Raw genomic sequence first — 19,464 nt, 5'->3', positions numbered from 1 at the left:
GAAGCCCAAATACGACCTGCCCTTGCCCAGTATACATACAAGGTCAGGGGACAACACTGTTTTTTTGTCTTATAGTTTAAACTTGTTTTATGCACAGTTTAAAGGGATAGTTCATCCCAATTACAAAATTACTTAAGTTGCGTTTACATTTAATTTGAAATCCAATGCATCCAAAGTGTACATTAGTCTTTCCTGGTTCATTACATATTTTTTGGTCCCTTTCAGATCACAGCCATGTCAACAGTGGGCGTCAGGCTTGTAAGAGACATGAATTATATGTGAGATTCAGTGAACAAGGCTGGAAGGTGAGATTCTATCTCTCTTAACTACTCATTGTACTGAATAGATAATCATGAGCTAACATTGTACCACTACGGGTTACTCTGCCTTCTACTGTGATGGAGAATGCCTCTACCCTCTGTGTTCCTGCATGAACTCCACCACCCACACTATGATCCAACTAGTGGTCAGTATGCACTACTACACCCCTCTCTCACATGAACGCTAACATTACTGGTTTCAGTGGGAAAGATGGTAAATGGTTTCAGACATTAATGGCAAATATAAAAACTAAGATACCCAAGTTACCGGAGTCTACAATGGCAGACTGTTAATGTAGAGTAGGAATAGTGAGAAGTAACATTCAAGACTGAAGCAATTAGTGGTATACTTTATACTGTACCAGGTTACTACACACACTGATAATACAAAACATTGAGGACACCTGCTTCTTTCCATTGACATAGACCTGACCAAGTGAAAGCTATGATCCTTTGGTCATTTGTTGAATCCACTTCAATCAGTTGTAGATGAAGGTGAGTTTAAAGAAAGATTTTAAAACCTTGAGAATTGAGAAATGGATTGTGTATGTCATTCAGAGGTGAATCGGCAAGACAAAAGATTTAACTGCCTTTGAACAGGGTATGGTAGTAGGTGGCCAGGCGCACCGGGTGTTAAGTGTCACAAGAACTGCAACACTGCTGGTTTTTCATGCTCAAACAGTTTCCCATGTGTATCAAGAATGGTCCACCACCCAAAGGACGTCTAGCCAACTTGACACAACATGGGCCAGCATCCTTGTGGAAGGCTTAGGGCCGCTTGTAGAGTCCATGCCCCTGACGAATTGAGGCTGTTTTCTGAGGGGAAAAGGGTGTGCAACTCAATACTAGGAAGACGTTCCAATGTTTTGTGCACTCAGTGTATGTAGTCCTAACATGTTTTTTAAATAGTACAGTATCACAAACCACACAGTACAAAAGCAATATAAAGTGTATGCTAACAAACTGATTCAAATAGAACACCATCGTCAAAGGGGTCCTAGGGTTTGACAGTTTGGCAACAACGTAGGATCTTTAAATCAACTTAAAAGTTGTTTGTTACTTTCCCAAATGGAGATTTTAAAACAGCATCATGTTCATGTAATAATCTAATATTAGCATTATAACTCTCGGAAGAGGACATATGGTCATAAAATCAAATAAATGAAAGACGGAAACCCACAATGTTTGTTGAATTACAACTTGTTTTATTTTAAAAATGTCAAATTGCCAGTGCCTAAAGTAATGTAGTGCATTGGTGTCTAGATCCCTGTTGGGTGGCAAAGTGTCACAAGAATCCTGTGGGGAGAGAAAACAAGAGAATACATTAAATGAATGGGTGTTAACTAATCAGGGTACAACAAAGCACTTCAAGTCCTCAATTCCTTCAAAAGAGAGAAGGAGAAAGGAGTATGGTCCCTGCAGTAGGACTACATGCTGGCCATGAGGTTCTCCAAGTGGTACTCCAGGAGGCTGGAGAGCTCAGTGACCAGAGACTCTGGGTTAAAGTACCAGGCCAGCTGCTGGCCAAACATGTCATCTAGCAGAGCCATCAGCCCGCCCTGAAGAGAACACCACACAACACATAGAAAATGGCTCGGAGTTACTAGCTTATCAAGAGGAGAGAGAAATTAGAAATAGTCCCCCTAAAATGGCATTGGAACCTGGTTAACCATGAATAAGGAAGTAAAAAGGAAGTACACTAAGAATATGGAAGTAAACAGGAAGTAACCTATTGACTCTTACATTGAGCAGCAGCAGGTATCTGTCAGCCTCTGGCTCCATATTGGCAGCAGTGGGCAGGAAGGAGTACAGGAGAGCGTACAGACGCTCCACGAACCCACCAGGGTGCTAAAGGAAACAAAGCAGGAGAGAATAGAAGAGAAGAGGAATTTAAGTGAAACTGCTAATAGAGATATCAAAACATGTACCAGTGAGATGCTACTTACCACCATCAGGGACTTCTGAGCTGTCATTAACCCAAACAGCACCAGCTCAAAGAGGACATCTATCATGTTCACATGATGGATCTAGGACAAGAAAACACGTTTGGAGAAAATAGGAATGATTTCATATAGATCAGCTACTGTGATGTATAAAAGACATGCATGTGGAAGAACTCAGTGAGACTTGAAAGAGTTAATGAACTCACCTTTGCCTCAGCCAGCTCCCTCTCAATGTCATTCCGCTTGGAGGGGTCACTCAGGTAGTCCACAAAGTCCTTATAGGTACGGAGGAACTTGGCCTCGTCCTATGACAAAGAAAAGAGCATCTTAGTGAACAGAACACATATACCCTCAGGGACGCTCTCTTTCCCTTGAAAGAGAATGAGTTATTGAGTTACCATGTGGTTGGCCTGAACCAGTGCGCCCAGGAGGACCTTTCCCGCCACAAACAGATGGTTCCTGCTCAGGGTGGAACCAAGCAGGGTCTAGGGAAGAGGGAAGAGTTAGGGTGAGCATCTTCCTCTAGGAGACAGAACAAGAAGCCACAGAGAGAAAAAGAAAAGTGGGTCCACTCACAGTGAAGGCCTGGCGCAGGGAGACGAGCCTCAGGGCGATGTCCTCCACTCTCTTGGTGGTAAGGTAGAGGCTGTGAAAGGGAGGGAATGGAGCATGTCAACCATTAGAGTCAATGGGGGATAACAGCATTATGACCACTATCCTTCAGCATCTGACAAGCCCAGACTACACAGACATTTAGAGGAACTCACTTTAGCAGAGGAACCTCCCTCTCCTCAGGCAGCAGGTCCTCCTCCCAGCCCTACGACAACAAAACAAGCATTCAAAATCAGTGACCAATGCAATGACATAACAAACAATCGGTCAATGGAAGGATCTTAATGCTCCTAGTCAATAGTATGTGTGTGTAACGTCTGACCTCATAGCAGTTGTGGCCCTCAGGCTCTGGGTCAGAGAACTGCTGAGTGGTGGGCGTAGAGAAGGAGGCAGCCTCCGACCACGCTGAAGAGGAGAGAAGCCCATCCAGCCCCATGTGGAGAGTGGCGTACACCACTGAGACATCAGTCTGCTGCTCAAAACACACACAACACACCTGTTTACCACACACACGTTATTAGAAAACACACCAAATCTAATGCAAAAATGCCCAGTAATGTCTAGTCTATATACATAGGAAATCGTTTATTTACCTGGTAGCAGCCAAGCGTCACGTCCACAGACGTCTCGTGGCGGAGGTGAGACGCATAGTGGGTCACCCTGCCAGCCACACGCTGACAGAGAGAGAATACATGTTAAGGCCAAATGGAATAAGTGAAGAAAAGCCTAATCTAATACATACATTTTACATTAAGTCATTTACGCTCTTATAGCGATACAAGTACATTCATACTTGTACTCGAATACTATATACTATTTCAGTAGTATTTACGTCTTACCTGGATCCAAGTGATGGACTGCACTTTGGTGGCACAGTAGGGGATGCCCTCTGGATTAAGCCTGGCTGTCTCCTTGGAGATGGCCCACACCAGTTGAGTCTCCAGGCCTCTCACCCTACTCACGTGGTGCATCCTCAGCACCACCTGCTGTTGAGATAAACAACAAGACAACATCAACAAAACCACTTCAGCAATTGCTGTGACACATTTCCATCAAGATCAAATGACTGACAATGTAGATTAGGATTAGGTAGTTACAAAGACACATACCTGGGATCCCCCACGCATGTAGGTGATGATGGGGCTGATGAACTGGAAAGTTCTCCACGCTTTAACCACCGGACCGGCATTGTTCTGCACATTACAATACATTCATGTTGGAAACAGTAAACATTGTAACCGTGATGTGACTGTGTGTGTGTGTGTGTGGGGGGGTCTCTTACCCTGATCACAACAGGCCCACAGTACAGGGGGCTGAACCTAATCGGAATCAACTGCCATTTGCCAGTGGCCTCCTAAAGCAGAAAGCAGACAAGAGATTTGTTTAATGTCAAAGAGACACAACTTGAATATCTGGGATATTTTTCAAACATAAAACCCCAAACTTTCAGAAAATTGTACCTCAAGGATAGTCTGCACATCTGGCACATCCTCAAGGATGATAGCAGCATTCTGGACATCAAGGAGGACTGGCAGCTGTGGAACATCTGGCACATCATCCAATGGCACATCCAACTGGACCTCATCCAGGACAGTTGTTTCTAAAATTAGGAACATTGGAATATAAAAGAAACAAGTGTTAGGACATAAAACGTAACAAGATTGCTAATACTAGCTAGCTAGGTAGCAAAAGTCATCGCTTAGCAACAGTTACTGAAGTTAATGTTAGCTAGCTAGCTACAACATCTCTAGCACAAGCATTTTTGCCAAGTCTGAATTATAGAAATACACAACATTTCGCTAATTATAATTTCATTGTTAAACGTAGTAAAATAAGAGTTTTAAACTCCACATACCCTCTTTGCTGTCGCTGTCCACCTGTCGACGATCACGAACCCTGCAAAACAGAAAAGGACAAGAAAAACAAGCCACAAATGAATTTGAACAACCTGTCGACGCAGTAGGCCGCCGACGTCCACGCACTCTCTCCGCCAGTCTTGAAAAGCACCCAGGCATTTTCCAGTAGATTGTTCTATCTCAGGGTCAAAACCAATCAAGTTTGTTGTCAGCAGCAAACTGAAGTTGTTTTCGCACAGAAAACGTTCCATAGAACGTTGGTTAGATGTCTCTTGGCAACACACGTTCGAAAAGTATTGTTTACAAAATTGCCAACTGTGTCGCCATAGAAAAGAGTTTGGAATTCTATGATTCCCTTTAGAATCCGTTAAAATTGCTTGTCATCATTCGCATTACGTTGTGCTCCTTCGTAGCTCAGTTGATAGAGCATGACGCTTGCAACGCCAGGGCAGTGGGTTCGATTCCCATCACCATACATAAACGACAGCAGCTTTTATTGTAAGTCGCTTTGGATAAAAGCTTCTGATGAATCACATATGTTCTTTTTATATATTCACTTACAATGTAGAGAGAAAAAGGCTCAATTCAAGAGGGAGCTACGAAATTCATGTCCAAAAGTCGTTTTCTTGGCCTGATGTCATTAGAAATTACATAGAATTAAACATTAGCTTGTTCTCTACAATATTATAACATTGATGAAATAATAACGATCATTTGCTGTGACCATTGCTAGTTTAGACTGCACCGCACTTGGTTGTAAGTGTTCCATATTTGGTGTTGTGAGGTTCAATTCTCAGAGTAAATCGTCGGCAACTTTTCAACCATATATGGTAGAGACATTTGGTTTCGACTATTGTTTTCTGACATAATGTTCTATTGGGCATATTTGTAAACCTTGAATGAATTAAGAATTTGATGGGTGTACACCCTATATTTTTGGCTATTTTGCCACCAGATGCTTTCCTATATCGTTGGTATAATATAAAATACAAATACCAAATATTGTGTTTTATAAAGTCACTAGCTATGTTGGAAGAATGAGACAAACAAGGTGATTTAAAAAAAAATTGTGTTGTTTAACTCCTGAAAGTCTAGTCTTTGCCACAGTGGGCTATAAAGTCTTTTGGAGGACATATTGACCAAATTCAGACAAGGGGGGCCACAGCCCACGAAAAAATCACTGAAGGCTCTACACTACCGGTCAAAAGTTTTAGAACACCTACTCATTCAAGGGTTTTTCTTTATTTTTACTATTTTCTACACTGGAGAAAAATAGTGAAGACATCAAAACGATGAAATAACACATATGGAATCATGTAGTAACCAAAAAAGTGTTAAACAAATCCAAATATATTTTAGATTCTTCAAAGTAGCCACCCTTTGCCTTGATGACAGCTTTGCACACTCTTGGCCTTCTCTCAACCACCTTAATGAGAAAATCACCTGGAATGCATTTCAATTCAAAGGTGTGCCTTCTTAAAAGGGAATTTCTTTCCTTTTTAATGAGTTTGACAATCAATTGTGTTGTGACAAGGTGGGGGGGTATACAGAAGATAGCCCTGTTTGGTAAAATACCATGTCCATATTATGTAAAGAACAGCTCAAATAAGCAAAGAGAAACAACAGTCCATCATTACTTTATGACATGAAGGTCAGTTAATACGGAATATTTCAAGTGTAGTTGCAAAAACAATCAAGCGCTATGATGAAACTGGCTCTCATGAGGACCACCACAGCAATGGAAGACCCAGAGTTACCTCTGCTGCAAAGGATAAGTTCATTAGAGTTACCAGCCTCAGATATTGCTGCCCAAATAAATGCTTCACAGTTCAAGTAACTGACACATCTCAACATACACTGTTCAGAGGAGACTGTGTGAATCAGGCCTTTATGGTTGAATTGCTGCAAAGAAACCACTATTAAAGGACACCAATAAGAAGAAGAGAATTACAATAAATTTGTCCTTTGGTCGGGACGCCCAAATTTGAGATTTTTGGTTCCAACTGCATGTCTTTGTGAGATGCGGTGTGGGTGAACAGATGATCTCTGCATGTGTATTTCCTACCATAAAGCATGGAGGAGGTGTTATGGTGTGGGGGTGCTTTGCTGTTGACACTGTCTGTGAATTTTTTTAGAATTCACACTTAACCAGCATGGCTACAACAGCATTCTGCAGCTATATGCCATCCCATCTGGTTTGGGCTTAGTGGGACTATCATTTGTTTTTATCAGTTATTATAAAAATATTAAACCAATTGTTTGTTACTTTTACACCTTTTCCATGGTATCCAATTGGTACTTACAGTCTTGTCTCATCGCTGCAACTCCCGTATGGACTCGGGAGAGGCGAAGGTTGAGAGCCGTGCGTCCTCCAAAACACAACCCAGCCAGCGCCTGTTTAACCCGAAAGCCAGCCGCACCAATGTGTCGGAGGAAACACCATACACCTGGCAACCCTGTCAGCGTGCATTGCGCCCGGCTCGCCACAGGAGTCGCTAGAGCGCGATGGACAAGAACATCCCTGCCGGCCAAACCCTCCCTAACCAGGACGATGCTGGGCCAATTGTGTGCCGCCCCATGGGTCTCCCGGTCGCGGCGGCTGCGACAGAGCCTGGACTCCAACCAGGATCCACTACTGCCAGACCAGCAGGAGAATTCATTTGGTTTTCAACAGGACAAGGACCCAACATACCTCCAGGCTGTGTAAGGACTATTTTACCAAGAAGGAGAGTGACGGAGTGCTGCATCAGATGACTTGGCCTCCACAATCCCCCAACCTAAACCAAATTGAGATGTTTTGAGATGAGTAGGACCGCAGAGTAAAGGAAAAACAGCCAAAAGTGCTCAGCATATGTGGGAACTCCTTCAAGACTGTTGGAAAAGCATTCCAGGTGAAGTTGGTTGAGAGAATGCCAAGAGTGTGCAAAGCTGTCATCAAGGCAAAGGGTGGCTATTTGAAGAATCTCAAATATATGATGTTTTGATACATTTCACACTTTTTTGGTTACTACATGATTCCATTTGTGTTATTTCAAAGTTTTGATGTCTTCACTATTATTCAACAATGTAGAAAATAGTAAAAATAAAGAAAAACCCTTGAATGAGTAGGTGTTCTAATAGCATTAAGGCACCTCCTGAGGTTTGTGGTATATGGCCAATATACCACCCCTCCTTGGGCCTTATTAAAAACCCATATCTCTTTTATCACAGGATATGATCATTGACTATATGAAAATGCATGTATGAATGAGTCTGATTTACCGTTTTCAATGGCAGGTTCACCTTCTGAAGCCGGATGAGGTTCCCAAAGCGTGCTGCGCACCCACCAAGCTCAGTCCCATCTCTGTACTCTTCTACGATGACAACAACAACGTGATACTAAAGAAGCATCGCAACATGGTGGTCAAGACCTGTGGATGCCTGTGACACCAGTGGGAACCCATCTATCTATTCTACATCCTTTTAATCATCTTAATTGCCATTGTTCCAAAAGATACAAACAGGGTAATATAACTTGCAACCAGCAGTTGATAGCAATAATCTGTCAATATGCTGATAAATAGTATGTATCTAATATATTGATTTTGAGTCTGAGAGTGGTATATGAACAACACCCATTGGACTTATAACCATACTTCACTTTTGATTAACTAAACTATTCAAATCTACAGTAATTCAGGTAATTACATCCCCCATGTCATATATTCTGTGACCAATCAAAGCTGTAAAGTACTGTATCATAAGTGCAATCAATGCTAAAATTCGACCCTTTTGATGGCTATAATATCTTGTTGAACCATGAACTTCTCATTGTCTCTTTTAATGTACTAAACATGGTTTGCAAAACTTACATTTTTTTTCTTCTTTAATCATACTTTTAACCAGTACAATTAGTACAATGGAAAATGGAAAAAAAAAAAATGGCCATTTTTGTATGTACAGAGGAACAAATACACAGTGATGTATGTCCTTGTCAACAGATATCTGGAGGACTGTATACTGCTATATTTGTAATAAAATAAACTATACTGAACAAAAAAAAATGTAAAAGTGTCCCATGTTTCATGAGCTGAAATGAAAAATCCCAGAAATGTTCTACACACAAAAGCTATTGTTCATATTTATTGCACAAATTTGTTTACATCCCTGTTAGAGAGCATTTCTCCTTGCCAAGATAATGACAGGTGCGCCATATCAAGAAGCTGATTAAACAGCATGATCATTACACAGGTGCACCTTTTGCTGGGGACAAAAGGCCACTAAAATGTGCAGCTTTGTCACAACACAATGCCACAAAGATGGTTCTGAGGATTGTGCAATTGGTATGCGGACTGCAGGAATGTCCACCAGAGCCAGAGAATTGAATGTTAATTTCTCTACCATAAGTCGCCTCCAACGACATTTTAGAGAATTTGGCAGTACATCCAACCGACAAATTTCCTGTACTGCTAGCAATTCAAAATGTAACTATTACTTTTGGGTGTCAGGGAAAATGTATGGAGTAAAAAGTACATTATTTTCCTTAGAAATGTAGTAAAGTAAAAGTTGTCAAAACTATAAATAGTAAAGTAAAGATACCTCTAAAAACTACTTAAGTAGTACTTGAAAGTATTTTTACTTAAGTACTTTACACCACTGTAGGTGCTTCAATAGAGTCTGACGTTCAGGGGTGGTTGGACATATAAGATGGGGTGCTGGTGAGCTTCTGCCCCCATTTTAGGTCGTCACACAAATATTTCCCCACCCATGTCCAGGGGTTTCAGTGTTATGTCCCTTGAAATATATGTACTTTTGGTAAAACTTTGTAAGTAGGCAACAAATACAATCATCTTAAATTGACATGTTGAATTTTTTTGCTATAGTAAATTGTATATTGCGCAAATTTCCCTAATGCGGACAGTTTGTGTTACTACCCTACACAAGCTTTCATTTTCACCCTATTAAACTTTGTGGAATTACACAAAATGTTAACCTCAGATTGGTGATGTTAGTCTAAAAGTTTAAAGACATCACGATGACATAAGATTGATTGTTTTAAACAGATCAAGATTTTTCCAAGCGCTGAGATGCGCAGAACTTAGAACGCGGAGTTAATGAAATGCCTAGGAAATGGCACAGAACATTTGGGGGCGGTCTTTCCATAAAAGTCAATGGCCACACACCAATACATGGATTTGACAGTCAAACTATTACTTAAATAGCAGTCAACTGTTGTCACTGTTGTTATTCCATAGAGGGTCGTGATTCGTTTAGGTTAACTAACAAAACAAGTGGTCTGGTCCTTTTTCCATGATGGAAGCCTCCCGAAATCAACATCCAACATTCCAAAATATAGATATAAGCCTTCAAGTACTCATCTAACCAACTTCTTCAGGGCCAGCCAGGCCCCCTGTCGCCCCCCACGCGCCCTGAAACACAACCCCCATAAGAAGAAGCCCAAATACGACCTGCCCTTGCCCAGTATACATACAAGGTCAGGGGACAACACTGTTTTTTTGTCTTGTAGTTAAACTTGTTTTATGCACAGTTTAAAGGCATAGTTAATCCCAATTACAAAATTACTTAAGTTGCGTTTACATTTAATTTGAAATCCAATGCATCCAAAGTGTACATTAGTCTTTCCTGGTTCATTACATATTTTTTGGTCCCTTTCAGATCACAGCCATGTCAACAGTGGGCGTCAGGCTTGTAAGAGACATGAATTATATGTGAGATTCAGTGAACAAGGCTGGAAGGTGAGATTCCTTCTCTCTTAACTACTCATTGTACTGAATAGATAATCATGAGCTAACATTGTACCACCTTATTTGCTGCAAACACACAGTTAGTATTTTTAGGGAAGCAAGGCATTTGTGTAGGATGTGCATTGTAGAGTATGTTCTTTGCATTCTTTATCATGTATTTCTCAAAGAAAGAGTCTATTCTAGTCATTCATCTAACTTTGTCATTTGATTTCTATGGTGTTTCTCTCCATTAGGACTGGGTATTGGCTCCTACGGGTTACTCTGCCTTCTACTGTGATGGAGAATGCCTCTACCCTCTGTGTTCCTGCATGAACTCCACCACCCACACTATGATCCAACTAGTGGTCAGTATGCACTACTACACCCTCTCTCACATGAACGCTAACATTACTGGTTTCAGTGGGAAAGATGGTAAATGGTTCAGACATTAACGGCAAATATAAAAAACTAAGATACCCAAGTTACCGGAGTCTACAATGACAGACTGTTAATGTAGAGTAGGGATAGTGAGAAGTAACATTCAAGACTGAAGCAATTAGTGGTATACTTTATACTGTACCAGGTTACTACACACACTGATAATACAAAACATTGAGGACACCTGCTCTTTCCATGACATAGACTGACCAAGTGAAAGCTATGATCCCTTATTGATGTCACTTGTTGAATCCACTTCAATCAGTGTAGATGAAGGGGAGTTAAAGATTTTAAAACCTTGAGAGAATTGAGAAATGGATTGTGTATGTCATTCAGAGGGTGAATCGGCAAGACAAAAGATTTAACTGCCTTTGAACGGGGTATGGTAGTAGGTTCCAGGCGCACCGGGTTAAGTGTCACAAGAACTGCAAAACTGCTGGTTTTTTCATGCTCAACAGTTTCCCATGTGTATCAAGAATGGTCCACCACCCAAAGGACGTCCAGCCAACTTGACACAACATGGGCCAGCATCCTTGTGGAAGGCTTAGGGCAGCTTGTAGAGTCCATGCCCTGACGAATTGAGGCTGTTCTGAGGGAAAAAGGGTGTGCAACTCAATATTAGGAAGATGTTCCTAATGTTTTGTGCACTCAGTGTATGTAGTCCTACATGTTTTTAAATAGTACAGTATCACAAACCACAGTACAAAACCATATAAAGTGTGGGCCTGTAGGATCTTTAAATCAACTAAAAGTTGTTTTTTATTTCCAAATGCAGATAAAACAGCATCATTGTTCATGTAATAATCTAATATTAGCATTATAACTTTAGGAAGAGGAAATGGTCATAAAATCAAATAAATGAAAAGACGGAAACCAAAATGTTTTTGAATTACAACTTGTTTTATTTAAAAATGTAAAATTCAGTGCAAAGTAATGTAGTGCATTGGTGTCTAGATCCCTGTTGGGTGGCAAAGTGTCACAAGAATCCTGTGGGGAGAGAAAACAAGAGAATACATTAAATGAATGGGTGTTAACTAATCAGGGTACAACAAAGCACTTCAAGTCCTCAATTCCTTCAAAAGAGAGAAGGAGAAAGGAGTATGGTCCCTGCAGTAGGACTACATGCTGGCCATGAGGTTCTCCAAGTGGTACTCCAGGAGGCTGGAGAGCTCAGTGACCAGAGACTCTGGGTTAAAGTACCAGGCCAGCTGCTGGCCAAACATGTCATCTAGCAGAGCCATCAGCCCGCCCTGAAGAGAACACCACACAACACATAGAAAATGGCTCGGAGTTACTAGCTTATCAAGAGGAGAGAGACAATTAGAAATAGTCCCCCTAAAATGGCATTGGAACCTGGTTAACCATGAATAAGGAAGTAAAAAGGAAGTACACTAAGAATATGGAAGTAAACAGGAAGTAACCTATTGACTCTTACATTGAGCAGCAGCAGGTATCTGTCAGCCTCTGGCTCCATATTGGCAGCAGTGGGCAGGAAGGAGTACAGGAGAGCGTACAGACGCTCCACGAACCCACCAGGGTGCTAAAGGAAACAAAGCAGGAGAGAATAGAAGAGAAGAGGAATTTAAGTGAAACTGCTAATAGAGATATCAAAACATGTACCAGTGAGATGCTACTTACCACCATCAGGGACTTCTGAGCTGTCATTAACCCAAACAGCACCAGCTCAAAGAGGACATCTATCATGTTCACATGATGGATCTAGGACAAGAAAACACGTTTGGAGAAAATAGGAATGATTTCATATAGATCAGCTACTGTGATGTATAAAAGACATGCATGTGGAAGAACTCAGTGAGACTTGAAAGAGTTAATGAACTCACCTTTGCCTCAGCCAGCTCCCTCTCAATGTCATTCCGCTTGGAGGGGTCACTCAGGTAGTCCACAAAGTCCTTATAGGTACGGAGGAACTTGGCCTCGTCCTATGACAAAGAAAAGAGCATCTTAGTGAACAGACACATATACCCTCAGGGACGCTCTCTTTCCCTTGAAAGAGAATGAGTTATTGAGTTACCATGTGGTTGGCCTGAACCAGTGCGCCCAGGAGGACCTTTCCCGCCACAAACAGATGGTTCCTGCTCAGGGTGGAACCAAGCAGGGTCTAGGGAAGAGGGAAGAGTTAGGGTGAGACATCTTCCTCTAGGAGACAGAACAAGAAGCCACAGAGAGAAAAAGAAAAGTGGGTCCACTCACAGTGAAGGCCTGGCGCAGGGAGACGAGCCTCAGGGCGATGTCCTCCACTCTCTTGGTGGTAAGGTAGAGGCTGTGAAAGGGAGGGAATGGAGCATGTCAACCATTAGAGTCAATGGGGGATAACAGCATTATGACCACTATCCTTCAGCATCTGACAAGCCCAGACTACACAGACATTTAGAGGAACTCACTTTAGCAGAGGAACCTCCCTCTCCTCAGGCAGCAGGTCCTCCTCCCAGCCCTACGACAACAAAACAAGCATTCAAAATCAGTGACCAATGCAATGACATAACAAACAATCGGTCAATGGAAGGATCTTAATGCTCCTAGTCAATAGTATGTGTGTGTAACGTCTGACCTCATAGCAGTTGTGGCCCTCAGGCTCTGGGTCAGAGAACTGCTGAGTGGTGGGCGTAGAGAAGGAGGCAGCCTCCGACCACGCTGAAGAGGAGAGAAGCCCATCCAGCCCCATGTGGAGAGTGGCGTACACCACTGAGACATCAGTCTGCTGCTCAAAACACACACAACACACCTGTTTACCACACACACGTTATTAGAAAACACACCAAATCTAATGCAAAAATGCCCAGTAATGTCTAGTCTATATACATAGGAAATCGTTTATTTACCTGGTAGCAGCCAAGCGTCACGTCCACAGACGTCTCGTGGCGGAGGTGAGACGCATAGTGGGTCACCCTGCCAGCCACACGCTGACAGAGAGAGAATACATGTTAAGGCCAAATGGAATAAGTGAAGAAAAGCCTAATCTAATACTATTTCAGTAGTATTTACGTCTTACCTGGATCCAAGTGATGGACTGCACTTTGGTGGCACAGTAGGGGATGCCCTCTGGATTAAGCCTGGCTGTCTCCTTGGAGATGGCCCACACCAGTTGAGTCTCCAGGCCTCTCACCCTACTCACATGGTGCATCCTCAGCACCACCTGCTGTTGAGATAAACAACAAGACAACATCAACAAAACCACTTCAGCAATTGCTGTGACACATTTCCATCAAGATCAAATGACTGACAATGTAGATTAGGATTAGGTAGTTACAAAGACACATACCTGGGATCCCCCACGCATGTAGGTGATGATGGGGCTGATGAACTGGAAAGTTCTCCACGCTTTAACCACCGGACCGGCATTGTTCTGCACATTACAATACATTCATGTTGGAAACAGTAAACATTGTAACCGTGATGTGACTGTGTGTGTGTGGGGGGGGGGGGGGGGTCTCTTACCCTGATCACAACAGGCCCACAGTACAGGGGGCTGAACCTAATCGGAATCAACTGCCAATTGCCAGTGGCCTCCTAAAGCAGAAAGCAGACAAGAGATTTGTTTAATGTCAAAGAGACACAACTTGAATATCTGGGATATTTTTCAAACATAAAACCCCAAACTTTCAGAAAATTGTACCTCAAGGATAGTCTGCACATCTGGCACATCCTCAAGGATGATAGCAGCATTCTGGACATCAAGGAGGTCTGGCAGCTGTGGAACATCTGGCAAATCATCCAATGGCACATCCAACTGGACCTCATCCAGGACAGTTGTTTCTAAAATTAGGAACATTGGAATGTAAAATAAACAAGTGTTAGGACATAAAACGTAACAAGATTGCTAATACTAGCTGGCTAGGTAGCAAAAGTCACTCGCTTAGCAACAGTTACTGAAGTTAAAGTTAGCTAGCAAGCTAGCTAGCTACAACATCTCTAGCACAAGCATTTTTGCCAAGTCTGAATTATAGAAATACACAACATTTCGCTAATTATAATTTCATTGTTAAACGTAGTAAAATAAGAGTTTTAAACTCCACATACCCTCTTTGCTGTCGCTGTCCACCTGTCGACGATCACGAACCCTGCAAAACAGAAAAGGACAAGAAAAACAAGCCACAAATGAATTTGAACAACCTGTCGACGCAGTAGGCCGCCGACGTCCACGCACTCTCTCCGCCAGTCTTGAAAAGCACCCAGGCATTTTCCAGTCGATATTCTTTCTCAGGTGTCAAAAACCAATCAAGCTTGTTGTCAGCAGCAAACTGAAGTTGTTTTCGCACAGAAAACGTTCCATAGAACGTTGGTTAGATGTCTCTTGGCAACACACGTTCGAAAAGTATTGTTTACAAAATTGCCAACTGTGTCGCCATAGAAAAGAGTTTGGAATTCTATGATTTCCCTTTAGAATCCGTTTAAAATTGCTTGTCATCATTCTCATCACGTGGTGCTCCTTCGTAGCTCAGTTGATAGAGCATGACGCTTGCAACGCCAGGGCAGTGGGTTCGATTCCCATCACCATACATAAACGACAGCAGCTTTTATTGTAAGTCGCTTTGGATAAAGCTTCTGAGAATCACATATGTTCTTTTATATATTCACTTACAATGTAGAGAGAAAAAGGCTCAATTCAAGTGGGAGCTACGAAATTCATGTCCAAAGTCGTTTTCTTGGCCTGATGTCATTAGAAATTACATAGAATTAAACATTAGCTTGTTCTCTACAATACTATAACATTAAATATACTTGTACTTGACAGTGTTGATGAAATAATAACGATCATTTGCTGTGACCATTGCTAGTTTAGACTGCACCGCACTTGGTTGTAAGTGTTCCATATTTGGTGTTGTGAGGTTCAATTCTCAGAGTAAATCGTCGGCAACTTTTCAACCATATATGGTAGAGACATTTGGTTTCGACTATTGTTTTCTGACATAATGTTCTACTGATTGGGCATATTTGTAAACCTTGAATGAATTAAGAATTTGATGGGTGTACACCCTATATATTTTGGCTATTTTGCCACCAGATGCTTTCCTATATCGTTGGTATAATATAAAATACAAATACCAAATATTGTGTTTTATAAAGTCACTAGCTATGTTGGAAGAATGAGACAAACAAGGTGATTTAAAAAAAAAATTGTGTTGTTTAACTCCTGAAAGTCTAGTCTTTGGGCTATAAAGTCTTTGGAGGACATATTGACCAAATTCAGACAAGGGGGGCCACAGCCCACGAAAAAATCACTGAAGGCTCTACACTACCGGTCAAAAGTTTTAGAACACCTACTCATTCAAGGGTTTTTCTTTATTTTTACTATTTTCTACACTGGAGAAAATAGTGAAGACATCAAAACGATGAAATAACACATATGGAATCATGTAGTAACCAAAAAAGTGTTAAACAAATCCAAATATATTTTAGATTCTTCAAAGTAGCCACCCTTTGCCTTGATGACAGCTTTGCACACTCTTGGCCTTCTCTCAACCACCTTAATGAGAAAATCACCTGGAATGCATTTCAATTCAAAGGTGTGCCTTCTTAAAAGGGGAATTTCTTTCCTTTTTAATGAGTTTGACTTAATCAATTGTGTTGTGACAAGGTGGGGGGGTATACAGAAGATAGCCCTGTTTGGTAAAATACCATGTCCATATTATGTAAAGAACAGCTCAATAAGCAAAGAGAAACAACAGTCCATCATTACTTTATGACATGAAGGTCAGTTAATACGGAATATTTCAAGTGTAGTTGCAAAAACAATCAAGCGCTATGATGAAACTGGCTCTCATGGAGGACCACCACAGCAATGGAAGACCCAGAGTTATCTCTGCTGCAAAGGATAAGTTCATTAGAGTTACCAGCCTCAGATATTGCTGCCCAAATAAATGCTTCACAGTGTTCAAGTAACTGACACATCTCAACATACACTGTTCAGAGGAGACTGTGTGAATCAGGCCTTTATGGTTGAATTGCTGCAAAGAAACCACTATTAAAGGACACCAATAAGAAGAAGAGAATTACAATAAATTTGTCCTTTGGTCGGGACGCCCAAATTTGAGATTTTTGGTTCCAACTGCTATGTCTTTGTGAGATGCGGTGTGGGTGAACAGATGATCTCTGCATGTGTATTTCCTACCATAAAGCATGGAGGAGGTGTTATGGTGTGGGGGTGCTTTGCTGTTGACACTGTCTGTGAATTTTTTTAGAATTCACACTTAACCCGCATGGCTACAACAGCATTCTGCAGCTATATGCCATCCCATCTGGTTTGGGCTTAGTGGGACTATCATTTGTTTTTATCAGTTATTATAAAAATATTAAACCAATTGTTTTTGTTACTTTTACACCTTTCCATGGTATCCAATTGGTACTTACAGTCTTGTCTCATCGCTGCAACTCCCGTATGGACTCGGGAGAGGCGAAGGTTGAGAGCCGTGCGTCCTCCAAAACACAACCCAGCCACGCGCCTGTTTAACCCGAAAGCCAGCCGCACCAATGTGTCGGAGGAAACACCATACACCTGGCAACCCTGTCAGCGTGCATTGCGCCCGGCTCGCCACAGGAGTCGCTAGAGCGCGATGGACAAGAACATCCCTGCCGGCCAAACCCTCCGCTAACCAGGACGATGCTGGGCCAATTGTGTGCCGCCCCATGGGTCTCCCGGTCGCGGCCGGCTGCGACAGAGCCTGGACTCCAACCAGGAGAATTCATTTGGTTTTCAACAGGACAATGACCCAACATACCTCCAGGCTGTGTAAGGACTATTTTACCAAGAAGGAGAGTGACGGAGTGCTGCATCAGATGACTTGGCCTCCACAATCCCCAACCTAAACCAAATTGAGATGTTTTGAGATGAGTAGGACCGCAGAGTAAAGGAAAAACAGCCAACAAGTGCTCAGCATATGTGGGAACTCCTTCAAGACTGTTGGAAAAGCATTCCAGGTGAAGTTGGTTGAGAGAATGCCAAGAGTGTGCAAAGCTGTCATCAAGGCAAAGGGTGGCTATTTGAAGAATCTCAAATATATGATCTGTTTTTGATACATTTCACACTTTTTTGGTTACTACATGATTCCATTTGTGTTATTTCAAAGTTTTGATGTCTTCACTATTATTCAACAATGTAGAAAATAGTAAAAATAAAGAAAAACCCTTGAATGAGTAGGTGTTCTAATAGCATTAAGGCACCTCCTGAGGTTTGTGGTATATGGCCAATATACCACCCCTCCTTGGGCCTTATTGCTTAAATAACCCATATCTCTTTTATCACAGGATATGATCATTGACTATATGAAAATGCATGTATGAATGAGTCTGATTTACCGTTTTCAATGGCAGGTTCACCTTCTGAAGCCGGATGAGGTTCCCAAAGCGTGCTGCGCACCCACCAAGCTCAGTCCCATCTCTGTACTCTTCTACGATGACAACAACAACGTGATACTAAAGAAGCATCGCAACATGGTGGTCAAGACCTGTGGATGCCTGTGACACCAGTGGGAGCCCATCTATCTATTCTACATCCTTTTAATCATCTTAATTGCCATTGTTCCAAAAGATACAAACAGGGTAATATAACTTGCAACCAGCAGTTGATAGCAATAATCTGTCAATATGCTGATAAATAGTATGTATCTAATATATTGATTTTGAGTCTGAGAGTGGTATATGAACAACACCCATTGGACTTATAACCATACTTCACTTTTGATTAACTAAACTATTCAAATCTACAGTAATTCAGGTAATTACATCCCCCCCTTCATGTCATATATTCTGTGACCAATCAAAGCTGTAAAGTACTGTATCATAAGTGCAATCAATGCTAAAATTCGACCCTTTTTATGGCTATAATATCTTGTTGAACCATGAACTTCTCATTGTCTCTTTTAGATGTACTAAACATGGTTTGCAAAACTTACACGTTTTTTCTTCTTCTTTAATCATACTTTTAACCAGTACAAGTTAGTAACAATGGAAAATGGCAACAAAAAAAAAAAATGGCCATTTTTGTATGTACAGAGGAACAAATACACAGTGATGTATGTCCTTGTCAACAGATATCTGGAGGACTGTATACTGCTATATTTGTAATAAAATAAACTATACTGAACAAAAAAATGCAACATGTAAAAGGTTGGTCCCATGTTTCATGAGCTGAAATGAAAGATCCCGGAAATGTTCTATACGCCTAAAAAGTTTTTTAGTGAGCATTTCTCCATTGCCAAGATAATCCATCCACATTGAAAGGTGCACCATATCAAGAAGCTGATTAAACAGCATGATCATTACACAGGTGCACCTTTTGCTGGGGACAAAAGGCCACTAAAATGTGCAGCTTTGTCACAACACAATGCAACAGATGTCTGATGTTCTGAGGGATTGTGCAATTGGTATGCGGACTGCAGGAATGTCCACCAGAGCTGCGGCCAGAGAATTGAATGTTAATTTCTCTACCATAAGTCGCCTCCAACGACATTTTAGAGAATTTGGCAGTACATCCAACCGACAAATTTCCTGTACTGCTAGCAATTCAAAATGTAACTATTACTTTTGGGTGTCAGGGAAAATGTATGGAGTAAAA

General features: G+C 41.5%; 2 protein-coding genes and 2 long non-coding RNA genes across 4 annotated transcripts; all 4 read right to left on the bottom strand.

Moving 5' to 3' along the window:
• Nucleotides 1–221: 221 nt before the first annotated feature.
• On the bottom strand, nt 222–3,846 carry LOC120022358. The gene is made up of 11 exons (XM_038966250.1): nt 3,715–3,846; nt 3,469–3,549; nt 3,198–3,347; nt 3,031–3,080; nt 2,840–2,909; nt 2,662–2,748; nt 2,470–2,568; nt 2,267–2,347; nt 2,064–2,168; nt 1,555–1,616; nt 222–255 (listed from the first exon to the last, which is right to left on the bottom strand). Exons 1-11 carry the CDS (start codon nt 3,844–3,846, stop codon nt 222–224), a joined length of 951 nt encoding a protein of 316 aa, XP_038822178.1.
• A 138-nt stretch (nt 3,847–3,984) lies between these two features.
• On the bottom strand, nt 3,985–4,876 carry LOC120022742. Its single transcript, XR_005472632.1, has 4 exons — nt 4,731–4,876; nt 4,336–4,475; nt 4,158–4,229; nt 3,985–4,068 (listed from the first exon to the last, which is right to left on the bottom strand). It is a non-coding gene; the product is annotated as an uncharacterized LOC120022742 (long non-coding RNA).
• A 5,225-nt stretch (nt 4,877–10,101) lies between these two features.
• On the bottom strand, nt 10,102–14,578 carry LOC120022357. Its single transcript, XM_038966249.1, has 14 exons — nt 14,527–14,578; nt 14,349–14,420; nt 14,173–14,256; nt 13,903–14,049; nt 13,733–13,813; nt 13,462–13,611; nt 13,295–13,344; nt 13,104–13,173; nt 12,925–13,011; nt 12,734–12,832; nt 12,531–12,611; nt 12,328–12,432; nt 11,786–11,879; nt 10,102–10,139 (listed from the first exon to the last, which is right to left on the bottom strand). Exons 3-14 carry the CDS (start codon nt 14,188–14,190, stop codon nt 10,102–10,104), a joined length of 1,020 nt encoding a protein of 339 aa, XP_038822177.1. The 5' UTR covers nt 14,191–14,256; nt 14,349–14,420; nt 14,527–14,578.
• LOC120022740 lies at nt 14,578–18,365 on the bottom strand. Its single transcript, XR_005472631.1, has 3 exons — nt 18,207–18,365; nt 14,931–14,971; nt 14,578–14,666 (listed from the first exon to the last, which is right to left on the bottom strand). It is a non-coding gene; the product is annotated as an uncharacterized LOC120022740 (long non-coding RNA).
• Between the last annotated feature and the right edge of the window lie 1,099 nt (nt 18,366–19,464).

Source organism: Salvelinus namaycush, chromosome 27 (genome assembly GCF_016432855.1).
Source record: "Salvelinus namaycush isolate Seneca chromosome 27, SaNama_1.0, whole genome shotgun sequence".
In the NCBI taxonomy this organism is placed as follows: Eukaryota; Metazoa; Chordata; class Actinopteri; order Salmoniformes; family Salmonidae; genus Salvelinus; species Salvelinus namaycush.
This window is presented reverse-complemented; position numbering and strand designations above follow the sequence as displayed.